The sequence below is a fragment of the Sminthopsis crassicaudata genome, chromosome 5, assembly GCF_048593235.1.
Source record: "Sminthopsis crassicaudata isolate SCR6 chromosome 5, ASM4859323v1, whole genome shotgun sequence".
In the NCBI taxonomy this organism is placed as follows: domain Eukaryota; kingdom Metazoa; phylum Chordata; class Mammalia; order Dasyuromorphia; family Dasyuridae; genus Sminthopsis; species Sminthopsis crassicaudata.
The window spans coordinates 280839956-280856945 of NC_133621.1; the positions used below are offsets into that span (position 1 = coordinate 280839956).

General features: G+C 34.8%; 1 protein-coding gene across 12 annotated transcripts in view; it reads left to right on the forward strand.

Moving 5' to 3' along the window:
* Positions 1-16990, forward strand: part of LOC141544742 (uncharacterized) — a 146522-nt gene that overhangs the window by 81574 nt on the left and 47958 nt on the right. For all 12 annotated transcript variants that reach the window (XM_074271249.1, XM_074271238.1, XM_074271240.1 and 9 more), the window contains exons 5-6: positions 12414-12551; positions 13551-13678. In XM_074271249.1, coding sequence (XP_074127350.1) covers positions 12414-12551; positions 13551-13678 — 266 coding nt within the window. The remainder of the gene's footprint in view (positions 1-12413; positions 12552-13550; positions 13679-16990) is intronic.

Sequence of the window (16990 nt, forward strand, 5' to 3'; positions counted from 1 at the left end):
ATTTATTAATTCAATAGTTTTTTTACTTTCAATTTTATTGATTTCTCCTTTTAATTTTTGTATTTCAAGTTTAATTTTTAGTTGGGGGTTTATAATTTGGTCTTTTTCTAGCCTTTTAAGTGGTAAGCCCAATTCGTTAATCTTCTCTTTCTCAATTTTCTTCAAATAAGCCTCTAAAGATATAAAATTTCCCCTTATTACTGCTTTAGCTGCATCCCAAAGATTTTGATATGATGTCTCATCATTGTCATTATCTTGGGTGAAATTGTTAATTGTTTCTATAATTTGCTCTTTCACCCAGTCATTCTTTGAGATGAGATTATTCAGTTTCCAATTACTTTTTGGTCTATTTACCCCTAACTTTTTACTGAATGTAGCTTTTATTGCATTGTGATCTGAGAAGAAGGCATTTATTATTTCTGCCTTCCTACATTTAATTTTGAGATCTTTATGTCCTAATATATGGTCAATTTTTGTATAGGATCCATGAACTGCTGAGAAGAAAGTATATTCCTTCCTATTGCCATTCAGTTTTCTCCAAAGGTCTATCATACCTAGTTTTTCTAATATTCTATTTACTTTTTTAATTTCTTTCTTATTTGTTTTGTGGTTTGATTTGTCTAAATCTGAGAGTGCAAGGTTGAGATCTCCCACTATTATAGTTTTACTGTCTATTTCTTCTTGTAGTTCTCTTAACTTTTCCTTTAGAAAGTTAGATGCTATACCACTTGGTGCATATATGTTTAGTATTGATATGGCTTCATTATTTATGCTACCTTTCAGCAGGATATAGTTTCCTTCCTTATCTTTTTTAACGAGATCTACTTCTGCTTTTGCTTGATCTGAGATAAGGATAGCTACCCCTGCTTTTTTGGCTTTACCTGAAGCATAATAGGCTCTGTTCCAACCTTTTACCTTTATTCTGTATGTATCTCCCTGCTTTAAGTGTGTTTCCTGTAGGCAACATATTGTAGGGTTCTGCTTTTTGATCCAATCTGCTATCCGTCTCCGTTTGATGGGATCGTTCATCCCATTTACATTTACAGTTAAAATTACTAATTCTGTATTTCCTGCCATCGTATTATCCCCAGATTATGCTTTTTTCCCTTGACCACCCTGATCCCCCTCCCCGATATTTAATTTACAGACCCCCCTTGTGACGCGCAACCCTCCCTCTTTTTTTTTTTTTTTTAGGATCCCTCCCCCCTCCCTCCAAGTCCCTTCACTTATTCTCCTTTCCCTTTTCCCTTTTCCTCTCCCCCCTTTTAATGAGGTGAGAGAAAAATTCTCTGAAAAACAAATATGTTAATTATTTACTTTTTGAGCCTCTCCTGATGAGAGTAAGATTCACACAATGATTCTCCCCCTCACTAATTTCCCTCAGATATGGTGTATTTTCTATGCCTCTTCCTGGGATGTAGTTTCCCTCTTTTTATCACTCCTTCCCCTTTTTCTGAACCGACCTCCTTCCCTTTATTACACCCCCCTTTTTTTCTTTTATATCAGTAAAATCAAATTATCCTTGAGTATTTTTTATATACCCACCACAGAGTTACAGTTCTCAAGGGTTCTGTGTACCTTTTTCTGTTTCTCTTCAGTCTTGTGTATGTAGATCAAATTTTTTGTTTAAGTCTGGTTTTTTTCTTAGAAACATATAGAATTCCTCTGTTTCATTGAATGACCATCTTCTTCCATGGAAAAAGATGCTAAACTTAGCTGGGTAGTTCATTCTTGGTTGCAGTCCTTGATCTTTTGCCTTACGGAATATCAGGTTCCAGGCCCTTCTATCTTTTAATGTGGAGGCAGCCAGATCTTGGGTGACCCTTATTGTGGCACCTTGGTATTTAAATTGTTTTTTTTCTAGCTGCTTGCAGGATTTTCTCCTTTGTGTGGTAATTCTGCAGCTTAGCCACTATATTCCGTGGTGTTCTTTTTTTAGGGTCTATTTCAGAAGGAGTTCGATGAATTCTTTCCACATCTACTTTCCCTTCTGTTTCTATTATCTCTGGACAGTTCTCTTTGATAATTTCCTGTAAAATAGAATCTAGGCTCTTTTTTTGATCATAGTTTTCGGGAAGTCCAATAATCCGCAGATTATCTCTCCTAGATCTATTTTCCAGGTCTATAGATTTTCCCAGTAAGTATTTGACGTTGTTCTCCAGCTTCTCATTTTTTTTGTTTTGTTTGACTGATTCTTGGGTTCTCTGTGAATCATTCATTTCTATTTGTTCCATCCTGACTTTTAAGGAGTTATTTTCTTCTTTCACAGTTTTTAGTTCTTTTTGTAAATGCCCAATTTCGTTTTTAAATGAATTATTTTGCTCTATTGAATTTTTTTCCATTTCCCTAATTTTTTTTTTTGAGAATTATTTTCTTTTTCCAATTCAGAAATTCTATTTTCTTGAGACTTTTTTATCTTTTCCAATTCAGAAATCCTACTTTCCTGTGTTTTTTTAACCTTTTCTAATTCGTAAATTTCGTTTCCCTGCATCTCCTGTGAATTCTTTATTTTTTCCAACTCCAATTGCAGGACGTTGTTATTCTCTATCATAGCTTCCCTTTCCTTTCCCCATTTTTCTTCAATCTCCCTCAATTTTTTACGAGTTTCTTCTAGGAGAGAGTTATGTAATGCGGGGCAGGAATCGTTCCCCTTTAGGTTGTTATCTGCTGACTCTCTGCTGTTACCTTCCTCGGGGTTGGATACCCGCTCTTTCTCTGTATAGAAGGAATCTATGGTTTTTCTAGCTTTTTTGCTCATATTTAAAAAAATCTTTTGGGGTCTGTCCCTGGGGTAGGAAATTATTTATTTACTTCTTTACCAGCTTCCTCCCAGACCAGATGGATGCAGAGGCTCCTGCGCCTGAGCTAAGATGGAGCTCTGGGAGAGAGTTCCCCACCCCCTCCCTGGAAGTGCCTCAGAGGTGATTAGCGCTACTGTGCTTCGAGGGCGTAGAATAGTAAAGACAGCACAAAGCCCAGCCTATGTGTCCGGGTGGGGAGTGGATGTCTGCAGCAGGTCATGTGAAAAGCCCCTGTGCTCAAACTGGAAGTGTCTGCCAGAAACCTTGGTCCCTAGTTCAAAGGTTTCGCTTCTCTGGGACTTCCTGGAGCTGAGTTCCACTCCCTCCAGCTAAGCTAGGCAGTGTGTGTTGCCTTGGGCCGTATCCACCCACTTGTCAATCTCTTAACTATTCTCAGGAGGTAGCTGACGCCACACCCCCTGGTGCCGAGATCTGCTGAGTCACCTTCAGGGTCCAGGGAAAATCTAATCTGAGTTTTAAAATATTTTGGCTTTCTCTTCTGAACTGCTAAATAATTAGCAGAGAAGAGCTAACAGCCTGTGCCAGATTCCTTTACCTCAGTGGCTTATCTGATCCCAGAGCCCTTCCCAGCGCAATGGGCGCAGTGTGCCACTACCCCACCGTCTGTGCTGGTCTCTCTTATTCCTCCCCCGGGAACTGACCTTTCCTGTTGAAACTCCAGATTCTCTTCAGCTGGTAAGTCGTGCTTCCAGTCCTTATGGTATCTATCAGTCCTGAGCTAATTCTGAGACTTAATTTATCTAATTGGTTGTGAGGGAGTGAGGACGTTCACAGAGACGTGTGTTTCTTCTCCGCCATCCCCCCCTACCCAGTATTAAAGTGGTGAACACCACTTGCTTTTCACAGCCCTCCATTTTTAGGATCCCTCCCCCACCTTAAAGTTCCTCCCCTTATTTTACCCCTTTTCCTCAAAATTTCTGTATTCCCTTCCCCTTAGCTTACTCCTTCCCTTTCACTTTTCAATGAAGTGGAAGAAGTTTCACCATTAATTGAATATGTCGATTGAGACACACTATGTTCATCTCCCTCCTTTCTTTCTCTCAGATATAATAGGTTACCTTTGCCTCTTCATGAGATGTAGTCCCACCACTTTACCCTTTTTTATGATATAATTTCCTTTCCACCTCTAGTTTCTAAGACAAATTGTATATATGTTCTTTACATATTTTTTTGGCAGAAGTATAGTTCTCAAGATTTCTTTTTACCTTTTTAGAAATCTCTTGAGTTCTGTATTTGAAGATCAAACCTTTGATGTAAATCTGTTTTTTTCATCAAAAATAGATGGAATTCATTTATTTCGTTAAATGTCCATCTTCTTCCCTGGAAAACGATGCTCATTCTTGCTGGGTAAGTTATTCTTGGCTGCATACCAAGTCCCTTAGCCTTTTGGAATATCATGTTCCAGGCCCTTTGTTCTTTTAATGCGGACGCTGCTAGATCCTGGGTTATTCTTATTGTAGATCCTCCATATCTGAATTGCTTTGTTCTAGCAGCTTCCAATATCTTTTGCTTTGTCTGATGGTTCTTGAACTTGGCCACTATATTTCTTGGCGTTTTGCTTTTAGGTTCCCTTTCAGTAGGTGATCGATGAATGTTTTCAATGTCTATTTTACCCTCTGTTTCCAGAACATCTGGGCAGTTCTCTTTGATAATTTCATCGAAAATGGTGTCCAATCTCTTTTTTTCCTCCCATTTTTCAGGGAGACCGATTATTCTCAAATCGTCTCTCTTGGATCTGTTTTCCAGGTCTGTTGTCTTTCTAATAAGGTACTTGACATTCTTTTCAATTGTTTCATTTCTCTGGTTTTGCTTGACTACCCCTTGGTTTCTCCTTGAGTCATTCATTTCTACTTATTCGAGTCTAATTTTCAATGATGTATTTTCTTCACTCACTTTTTTTATATCTCTTTGTAATTGTCCAATTGAGTTTTTTTCTTCTATGGAATTTTTTTTCCATTTTATCCATTTTATTCTTTAGAGAGCTGTTTTCTTTTGCCAGCTCACTAATCCTGTTTTCCTTGGAGCTGTTTACCTTTTCCAGCTCACTAATCTTGTTTCTCAATGATTTGATTTCTTTATCCACCCTGTCTTTAAATGCATGGGATGACTTCTCCAGGCTCTCTTGCCAAGCTTCCCTTTCCTTTTCCCATTTGTCTTCCAGCTCTCTTGTGAGAGTGAGAGCCTTTTTGATTTCCTCTATGAGATTCTTTTGTATTGAGGAGCAGCTCATATCCCCCTTAGGGGATTCCTCTAGGGACAGTCTGTTTTTAGTCTCCTCAGTGTTTGAAGTCTGCTCTCTCTCTATACAAAAGCTGTCAATGGTTAGAACCCTTTTGAAATTTTTGTTCATTTTGTCAGAGTAGGAATCGAAGAAAAAAAAATTGACAAGAGAAACAATTGATCTGTTTTGCGGGGGATGGGGATGGATGGTATTAATGGGCTTCCTCTACAGACTGGGGGTAGGGCAGCAGAGAGCCACTAACAGAACAACGATGACTGTACTGAGTCTGCACTCTGAGGCTCTGAGAACGCGCTGAATCAGTCCAGGTGGGGGTTGGGGGTGGCCGGGTTCTGAGAGACGCTGGCTTTCCGGGGTTTCCCCCTTTCTTATCATCTCATAGGGGTACAAACATAGCATTGCTGGTATTCACAGTTTTCTCCTCCTTTGGCTATAATTCCAAATTGTTCTTCAGAAAGGTTGGATCAGTTCACAACTCCACCAACAATGCATAAATGTCCCAATTTTCCTATCTTTTCTTCAACTTTTATCATTTTATTTTATTAGAGTATAATTTTATTTCTCTATCTAGCACTTCCTTATTTAGGTATAGCACCATATTTGTTGCATAAAAGGAATTTAGCAGGACTCCTTCACCTATTTTCCCTAGCAATGTATATGCTCATAGAATGAAGTTTTCTTTGAATGTTTATTAGAATTCCCAAGTGAACCCATCGGGCACTGGGGATTTTTTTTCCTTAAGGAGTTCAATAATGGCTTGCTCAATTTCTTTTTCTAAGATGCAGTTATTTAATTAGGCATTCTATTTCCGGTTCACTTAACTTGGGTAATTTATGATTTCCTAAATATTCATTGATTTCCTCATATTTATTAGCACATAATTGGGCAAAATATTTGCCAATAATTGCTTTAATTTCTTCATTAGTGATAATTTCATATTTTTTGATACTGGAATTTGGTTTTCAACACTCTTTAAAAAAATCTAATTAATTAATGATGTATCTCAATGATTTTTCATAAAAGCAGCTATTGGATTTATTAGCTTAATACTTCCACTACATTTTTTTAATAAGTTAAATCTCTTGAATCTCAGATTTGATTTTGAGGATTTCCATTTGGCACTGAATTAGTGATTTTTAAATTTGCTCTCTTACTAGGTTTTTTTTTTTTTTTTTTTTTTTTTTTTTTAGTTTCTGGCCCAATTCATTGATCTGTTCTATTTCTATTTCACTGATATAAGAATTTAGAGAAGTAAATTTTACCTTTATTTAATGCTGTTTTGGTTACATTTCATAAATTTTGGTATGTCATCCCATTTATATCATTCTCTTTTACGGGCATTTATTTTGTATCCAGCTTTACTAAAGTTAATTCTTTTTTAGTATTTTTAGTTGATTAACTAAACATGCCATATCATCTGCAAATAATGATAGTTTTGTTTTCTCATTACCAACTCTATTCCTGTCATTTCTTTTTCCCCCTCTTATTGTTAAAGCTAACATTTCTAATACAATATTAAATAGTAGTGGGGATAAGAGACAACCTCATTTCACTCCTGAGTTTACTGGAAATGTTTCTACCATATTATTCCCATTGCATATAATGCTTGAATATGGTTTTAGATAGATGGTATTTATCATTTTTAGGAAAATTTGATTTATTACTACATCCTCTTGTTGTTGTTGTTTAATATGAATTAATATTATATTTTGTTGAATGCTTTTGTCTGAATATATTGAGATAATTATATGATTTCTGTTAGTTTTGTTATTGATATAGTCAATTATGCTGTTAGTTTTTTCTGATATTCAGACAGCTCTCTATTCCTGGTATAAATGCTATGTAACCATTTTGTATAATTCTGGTAATAAGTTCCTATAATCGCTTTTTGAAAATTTATTTATTCTTATTGTCAGTTACATTTAAACCTTTTCATTTCTTTTTACAAGTTTTGAGTTCCAAATTTATAGAAAAGACATGCCATTCGCCAAATGATTAGTAGCTAAAGCATATAAACAGACAATTTTCAGATGATGAAATTAAAATCATTTCTAGTCATGTGAAAAAATGTTCTAAATCATTATTGGTCTGAGAAATGCAAATTAGGACAACTCTGAGGTACCATTACAGAATTCTCAGATTGGTTAAAATGACAAGAAAAGATAATGATGAATGTTAGATGGAATGTGGGAAAACTGAGACAATATTATATTACTGATGGAGTTGTGAACTGACCCAACCATTCTGGAGAGCAATATGGAACTATGCCCAAAGGGTTATCAAACTGTGCATACCCTTTGAACCAGCAGTGTCTCTACTTACCTGCATTCCAAAGAAATCGTAAAAAAAATGAAAAATGATTGATCCTAACCTAATACCTTATACCAAGAAAAAGTTGAATGGAATAATGATTTAGACATAAAGAGTGTTACTATAAGCAAATTAGAAGAATAATCTCAGTTCAGTGAGGAAGGAAAGAATTTGTTGCCAAAGAAGAACTAGAGTACATTCTGGAATACAAAATGGATAATTTAATTTTAAATTAATGTGATTTAAAAATTTTCTGCACACACAAAAAAAATCTGTACAAGCAAAACCAATAAAGATAAGAAGGAAAGCAGTAACCTGAGAAAAATTACTTCCAAGGGCTCTGATAAAGGCCTAATTTCTAAATATATAGAGAGAATTAATTCAAATAAAAATTAATAAGAATACAAACCATTATCCAATTGACAAATGGTTAAAGGATATGAACAATTTCAGATGAAGAAATCCAAACTATTTCTAGTCACTTTAAAAGATACTTTAATTCATTATTGGTCAGAGGAATGCAAATTAAAACAACTCTGAGATACAACTACATACCTCCCAGATTGACTAGGATGACAGGAAAAGATAATGATAAATATTGGAGGGTATGTTGGTGAAGTAAACTGATCCAACCATTCTGAAGAGCAATATGAAACAATGTTGAAACAATGTCCCTTTAAACAAGCAATGTCCCTATTGGGCCTGTATCCCCAAGATATCATAAAAAAGGAAAAAGGACTTATGTTGGCAAAAATATTTGTAGCAGCCCTTTTTGTAGTGGCAATGAAGTGGATACTGAGTGGATGTCCATCAGTTGGAGAGTGGCTGAACAAGTTATGGCATATTACATTTTTGGAATAATATTATTCTATCAGGAATAATCAGCAGGATGATTTCAGAGTGGTCTTGAGAGACTTACATAAACTGATGCTAAGTGAAGTGAGGAAAACTAAGAACATTGTATGCAGCAACAATAAGATTATACAATGATCATTTCTGACAGAAATGGCTCTTTTCAACAGCAAGGTGATTCAGGCCAGTTCCAGTGGTCTCATGATGAAGAGAGCCATTTGCACCCCAGAGAGAGGACTATGGGATCTCAGTGGGAATCACAACATAGTATTTCACTTTTGATGTTGTTTCTCTTTGCTTCCTTTTTGTTTTCTTTCTTTCTTTTTTCCCCCCTTTTGACCTGGTTTTCTTATGCAGCATAATAATTGTGAAAATGTGTATTGAAGAATTGCACATGTTTAATACATTGAATTACTTGCTAACTGGGGATGGGTGAGGGAAATGGAAGGAGAAAAAATTTGGAACACAATATTTTGCATGTTGAATATTGAAAATATACATGTATTTAAAAAAATTAAAAATAAATAAAATTAAATAAAAAGTAAAACAAAACAAAAATGTGAGTTCCACATTCTCTCCTTTGTCCCTACACACAGTTCCTATTAAGAAACTATATGTGAAGTTATGCAAAACATTTCCATAGATGAGAAAGAAAACATAGAACTCTCTTATTGTAAAAACAAACAAAAACACCCAAACAACAGCAACAATAACAAGAACAATCTTTAAGAAAAGTAAAGTTAGTACTCCTACTGATGAACATGCCTTTTTGCATAAGATCATAATGAAATCCTTTTTGTTTTTTCTTCAAAGAAAAATAAAACTTAAAGGGAGAGAAAGAAAAGCAGGATTGGAGGGAAAGAGAGAGAGAGAAAAAGAGAGGTCAATTTCTTATCCTAAGTCCTTCAGAGTAGATATGGATCATTGTACTACTCAGAATAAGAAAGGCATTTACAGCTGGTCATTGCAGATCATTGCTATTAATTTGCATGTATGTGTGTGTATACATATCTATCTATCTATCTATCTATCTATATATCTATCTATCTATCTATCTATTTATCTATCTATCTGTCTATCTATCTATATCTATATCTATCTATCTATCTATCTATCTATCTATCTATCTATATATACATATATACATATATACATGTATATGTATACATATACATCTCCCCATCCAATTGAGCCAGACCTTTCCTGAAATCCTTGCAAAGTATCTTAAGTTGGAAAATGATTATACTATGAAAGTTTGTGGATTCTGTCACTCCAGATTCTATTAAGAGGCTTGATTTAGCATTGATTCTGAAAATTTGTTTTTAAATTTAGGATTAGATTATTTAGTTTTTTATTAATGATTTAACTGTTTTTCCCACTGCCCTTTGATGAATTTTATCTTATTGCATTAAGATCTGAAAAGAATGCATTTAATATTTTTGAATGACTTCTGGGAGTAAAGCTAGAAAACTAAGCAGGAAATCAGTGTAGCACTCTCATATTCACCAAAAAACAAACATAAAATAGTTTCCACACCAAATCGGGGCAGAGAAGAATCATCAAAAATACTGGGAGAAATAAATTGTGAGCCCAAAAATCTTGAAAAATTAGCAGGAAATGTGTGAGGCAAAAGGGGAGCACAATGCAAGTCAGGAAGCAAGCCAGTAGGAAGCCCCACCTCAGGAACCATATGTAGAAACTGAGAACCAGTATGGTGGAGTAAGCAAATGCCAACATTGGATCCCCAAAATATCCCAGTATAGTCAGGGGAACAGGGAGACTACCTCTGACAAGGGTCACATGCTTCAGTCTAGGTCCTTGAAAACAGGCAAGCTCCAGAGGCCAGACCTCCTTTCAGTGTAGCCCCAGATAAAGAAGTAAACTCTAACCTTCAGGCACCTAAGCAAACAGGTACCTGCCAGTGATTGGATTACCCTGTCCTTTGTCGTATTGGGGGTGAATGCAGAAGCTCCTCAAGGGCCTCAATACATGCCAAACACTATCACTAACAGCTCAATTTAGTACCAAGCAGGCTGTAAGACCCTGAGGGCCTCCAGCAGTGCTAAAGGATGAGAAAAAGAGATCTGACCATAGAAAGTTATTATGGTGACAGAATAGATGAGGGCAACTATGTGAAAATATCTATGGGCAAAATGCCAATGAAAAGTTCTTATTTTTTTGCCCTTGAATTATATGATTTTTAAGCTATTTTTTGAGCTCTCCTAAAAGTCCTTTCTGGGCCTGAAACCACTTTCTCTTTTTCTTTAGGGATGGGGTGGGGTAGAGTAGCTGACACTGCTGGAGGCTTATACTGAGCCAATGTCCGAGTGTTTGTGCCTGCCTTCTTCTAAGGCTTTTTCTGCACTTTTCCAGAGATACACTGAAGCAAGTAGCAGTTTAACCACTTGTGGCTGCCTGTGTGCTTAAGTACCTCTAGGTTTGAAATTGACCTCTTTTCCTAGGGCTACACTGAAACACATGAGTTCTGGCCCCTGGGGGTTTCTTGTTTACCAGGGAGCTATCCTAAAAACTCGGAGCTGAAGTTTGCCTGTTCCCCTGGCCATGCCAACATGGAGGTACATGGGAGGTGCTGGTGTTAGCTTTTGCCTAATTCTCTGAGCTGACACTCAGAATCTACTGCTGGTTTGCTGAGGTGGAACCTGATGTAAGTTTCCTGAGATGCTTCTTGTTCTGGACTGCATTTCCCATTTATTCTAGGGAGATCTTTCCTGCCAATCTTCCAAGATTCTTAAACTCACAGATAGTTTCACTCCATCCTTTTGATGGTTCTGCTATTATAGAAGTTTCATTGGGGAGCAATTTTATGTTGTTTGGAGATTAATGTGGAAGACTCAAAATGATTTATTATTTACTTCCCGATCTTGACTGCTGAACACAATGTTAATAAAAATAAAAAACAAAACAAAACACACCTTTTTAGACATATGATAATATTAACTACTAATACTAAAGTTTATGATTCCATCAGTTTCAATATCTCTCATTATCTTTTAATTCCCATCCAAACATACTTTTTCCTCCTTTCTTAGATCTGATATTAGAGAGTTAGGATCAGAGAAAAAAGAGAATTAATATTTCTATCTGCTAGAAAGAGCTTATTAATATTTCAAAATAAATAGTTTTTCTTTTTAAATCTATGATTTCATCAGTGAGGATTTTTCTTGCACTAACTGAACCTTTAACAGAATCAAGCTGTTTTGTCATTTATGACTAAGTAGTCAAGGGATAGTACTATCTTTCATCAGTACTAGCTTATCAAAAACCCATATATCATCCAGCATACAATTAGCTCAGTACTTCAGAAGTATTTCAGAAAACATTTGTGTTTTCATCAACATAGATATTCTTTCCACTTGTTCAGCTCCTTAAGAATTTTAATAAGTTGACTTTGTGAGTTAATGATCTTTCTCCAAATCAATTGGTGCTCTCTTTCTGGCAATTAATTCTTCTAAATTTACATAAGTGTTCCCCTAAACAAGAAAGTTCATTGCTGTATTCATGTTCAAAGACTTTCAGAAAGTTAAGACATAAAAGAGCTTCATCTGATTTTGCTTTAGACAACCAATTGTCACTTCTACATTATGATAGGGCACTGGAGTAAGAATTTAATGGAATTGATAAGATTGTTTCTAATTGTTTTTGTTTGTTTGTTTGTTTATTTGTTTTTTTGTCTGAGGCAACTGGGGCTACTGACTTGCCCAGGGTGTCACAGCTAGGAAATGTTAAGTGTCTGAGCCCAAATTTGAACTCAGGTCCTCCTAACTTCAGGGCTGGGTTTCTATCCATTGTGCCATCTAGCTACCCCTTTCAAAGAGCTTCCACTTTACTTTTCAGGCCAGTAAACAAACTGAATTGCCTTAATTTTGTCACCCAAGGAACATTGACACAATCTCTATTTTTTTAAATTATGATTAATTTCACAATCCCTACTAAAATTGGAAGGGGACAAAAAAGTTCTCTTTTCCATCTTTCTGTCTGGTTTTCATTGTCATTTCTAATGCTGCACTTGAGTAATCAAAATACTCCTCTCCATCACTATATGTTCATGTTGCATATGTGTATTAAGACTAAATGATATGAGATATCTTCTTATTGAAGTATATCTAGAAACATGATTAAATGTGATTAGTTTAAAGTTTTAAAAATGAATTGTTTCTTTGTTATTCTAGAACGGCCCTTATGATTGCTGTCACTCAGGAATCATCAGATTTGGTCACTCTGCTTCTCCACCATAATGCTGATCCCACTATCCAAGATGTGTATGGATGGACAGCTGAGCAGTATGCTCAGCAATATGATTATCCTCTGTAAGTGCTAACATAATTCTAAATGTCTTTATGTAACTGCATCTAAAAGAATTTTTCCTCCATAAAATCGAAAGTGAATATGGTTTTTATACTTGCATAATGTAACAACTGTCTGGCAAAGTCCCTGGAAAATTCCAGCTCTTCCAACTGCCACATGTTCAGAATAGCCCTGGGCAAACAGGCAACCTCTTGAGGATAGACCTCTGTTTCATACTTAAGGATCCTAAGAAGAAATTGAGCAAATGACCAACTCAAATTATCGAAGTTGAGTACAACACGGGCAAAAAAGATATGAGCTAGAACCACACAAGTCTGATATCAGAATTTTCAGAAGTAATAATGATAATAACTGCCATTTTAATAGTGTTTTTAAGATTTTCCAATGTTTTACATACATTTTCGTATTTGATCTTCACAAATTATATAATATAATAATAATTGTGTACATTGATAGAGGCAGTGGGTTTTGTTGTTGTTTATTTCTTTTTTAATGTCTTGCAGACATCTCTCACTTGTAAGAGACCTAAAGTTAAGGTTTAGGGAAAATCACATTATATCTTGGATATCTTCATGTGAGTGCTAATGAAAAAGAATCCTATATGTTAATGGCCAACATTAAGAATTCACAGGCAGTTTGTAGGGGTAAATATGCTCAATTTGGTGTCAGAAGTCCTGGGGAAAGATCATCCCTCTCACTGTGTGTGGACAACTTGTCTGGACAACTGTATCCTTTCTGGGATTTAGTTATTTAACTGATAAAAAGATTACCCTTAATGCCCTTAATAAGCCTTTTCAGTTTTAAGCCTACAATTCTATAGTACTGTGACTCTGAAGACAAATGTATTACATCTCAGTTGAATGATTAGTATTGCTTTATTAAAGACTTTATTAAAACAATAAAAATATTAAAAGTGTCTAATATTTGAGATACATAAAGATTTGTTGCATATATTATTTTATTTGGGTGATGCAGACTTATTTTGTTTACTTTTTTTTTAGACTTACTTATTATCAACAAATTGAAAATCAGAAAGACTGTAATAAGCCCTCTACATCCCAAATCAGCTGTTCAGAGCAACCTTCTGGTTTTGGATTTGCTTTCAGTGTACCATTCCTGTACAAAAAAGGTAGAACTACTGATAAACCCAAATAAATAGTTAATTAAAAAATAAGCGCTATCTTAAACTTCATACATTCTCTATTTTTCTATTTTAAAATAATAGAAACTTTTTTATCTTTGGTTAATGAATTAATTACCAAATTGTAGGTCTACTACCCTGAAACTACAAAGCAATGTTTGTGTCACTTTTATCTGCTTTATCTCCCCAATAAATGTTAGGCTACACTATCAATTTTCTGACTTCCAAATTATTTTATAAATGTTTAACCAAATTATTCTACATATGTTAAACCAAAATAACCAAATAACTTAACCAAAAGTGAAAACTCTTTAACACTTAAAACATTAAATATTACATTTGATAATATAATGTTTTTACGCTTAAATGTGGGGTAAATAAATGATACCATTTCTTATGATTTAATATAAATTGAATGAAATTCGCCAAAGATCTATCATATCAAACTTTTCTAGTATTCTATTTACCTGTTTGGCTTCTTTCTTATTTATTTTATGGTTTGGTTTATCTAATTCTGAGAGTGCAAGGTTGAGATCTCCCACTATTATAGTTTTGCTGTCTATTTCTTCTTTCAGCTCCCTTATTTTCTCTTTTAAGAATTTAGATGCTGCACCACTGGGTGAGTATATGTTTAATATTGATACTGCTTCATTATTGATGCTGCCCTTTAGCAGGATATAATGCCCTTCCTTATCTCTTTTAATTCGATCAATTTTTGTTTTTACTTGATCTGAGATGATGATGGCTACCCCTGCTTTTTTGGCTTTACCTGAAGTATAGTAGATTCCTTTACTTTTAGTTTGAATGCATTACCCTGTTTCAGGTGTATTTCCTGTAAACAACTTATAGTAGGATTCTGACTTTTAATCTAGTCTACTCACTGATTCCTCTTTACAAGGGAGTTTACCCCATTCACATTTATGGTTAGAATGACTAATTCTATATTGCTTGCCATCCTGTTAACCTCTGCTTATGTTTTTAACCTTTCCTTCCCTCTTACCCCCCTACCCAGTATTAAACTTGTGAACACCACTTGCTTTTCACAGCCCTCCATATATTTTCCCAATTTGTTACTTCCCTTCTAATCTTGTTTGCATTAGTTTTGTTTGTACAAATGCTTTTTAATTTGATGTAATCAAAATCTTCTATTTTGTGATCAATAATGATCTCTAGTTCTCCTTTGGTCATAAATTTCTTTGTCCTCCACAGGTCTGAAAGGTAGACTATCCCCAGTTCCTCTAATCTGTTTATGATCTCATTCTTTATGCCTAAATCATGGACCCATTTTGGTCTTATCTTGGTATATGGTGTTAAGTGTGGGTCCATATCTAATTTTTGCCATACTAATTTCCAGTATTCCCAACAGTTTTTTTTTTTTTTTTTCAAATAATGAATTCTTATCCCAAATGTTGGTGTCTTTGGGTTTGTCAAAATCTAGATTTCTATAGTTGTACCCTATTTTGTCCTGTGTACCCAATCTTTTCCCCTGATCGACTAGTCTATTTCTTAGCCAATACCAAATGGTTTTAATGACTGTTGTTTTATAATATAGTTCTAGATCAGGTACAGCTAGACCAACTTCATTTAATTTTTTTTTCATTACTTCCCTTGAAATTCTCGACCTCTTATTGTTCCATATAATTTCTGTTGTTATTTTTTCTAGGTCATTAAAATAGTTTCTTGGGAGTCTGATTGGTATAGCACTAAATAAATAGATTAGTTTGGGGAGCATTGTCATCTTTATTACATTCGCTCGGTCTATCCAAGAGCACTTAATGTCTTTCCAATTATTTAAATCTGACTTTATTTTTGTGGCAAGTGTTTCGTAATTTTGCTCATATAATTCCTGACTTTTCTTTGGTAGATGGATTCCCAAATATTTTATAGTCTTGACAGTTGTTTGGAATGGAATTTCTCTTTGTATCTCTTGCTGTTGCATTTTGTTGGTGGTGTATAAAAATGCTGGAAAATTATGTGGATTTATTTTGTATTCAGCAAATTTGCTAAAGTTGTGAATTCCAATAACTTTTTATTAGAATCTCTTGGGTTCTCTAACTATACCATCAAACCATCTGCAAAGAGTGATAGTTTGATTTCTTCATTACCTACTCTTATTCCTTTAATCTCTTTCTTGAATCTTATTGCCGTGGCTAGCATTTCTAATACAATATTGAATAGTAATGGTGATAGTGGGCAACCTTTTTCACTCCTGATCTTACTAGGAAAGGTTCCAGTTTATCTCCATTACCTAGTATGCTTACTGATGGTCTTAAGTATAGGCTCATGGCTATTTTAAGGAATAGTCCATTTATTCCTATTCTCTCAAGTGTTTGTAGTAGGAATGGATGTTATATTTTATCAAATGCTTTTTTTTGCATCTATTGAGATGATCATAAGCTTTTTTAAAATTTGATTATTAATATGGTCAATTATACTAATAGTTTTCCTAATAGTTTTCCTAATATTAAACCAGCCCTGCATTCCATTCCTTGTATAAATCCTACTTGATCATAGTGTATTATTCTGGGGATGATTTTCTGAAGTCTTTTTGCTAATATCTTATTTAAGATTTTAGCATCAATATTCATTAAGGAGATTGGTCTATAGTTTTCTTTCTCAGTTTTCAACCTACCTCGTTTAGTATCATCAGTGACATGTCTGTGTCATATAAAGAGTTTGGTAGGACTCCTTCATCCTCTATTTTTTCAAATAATTTATATAACATTGGGGCTACTTGTTTTTTAAATGTTTGGTAGAATTCACATGTAAACCCATGTGGTCCTGGGGATTTTTTCTTGGGGAGTTGAGTAATAGCTTGTTCTATTTCTTTTTTTCTTAAATGGGACTATTTAAGCAGTTTACCTCCTCCTCTGTTAATCTAGGAAGCCTATATTATTGGAGGTAGTCATCCATTTAAAATTGGGCAAAGTAACTCCTTATTATTTCTCTAATTTCCTCTTCGTTGGTGGAAAAATCCCCCTTTTCATTTTTAAGACGAACAATTTGTTTTCCCTTTCCTTTTTCTAATCAGATTTAACAAAGTTTTATCTATTTTATTAGCTTTTTCATAAAACCAACTCTTAGTTTTATTTATCAATTAAAAGGGGTTTTTTTCTTTCTTTTTTTTTTTTCTTTCTTTATTTTTTTACTGAGGCTGGGGTTCAGTGACTTATCCAGGGTCACACAGCTAGGAAGTGTCAAATGTCTGAGGCCAGATTTGAACTCAAGGCTGGTGCTCTATCCACTGGGCCACCTAGCTGCCCACTATTTTCAATATTATTGATTTCTCCTTTTAATTTT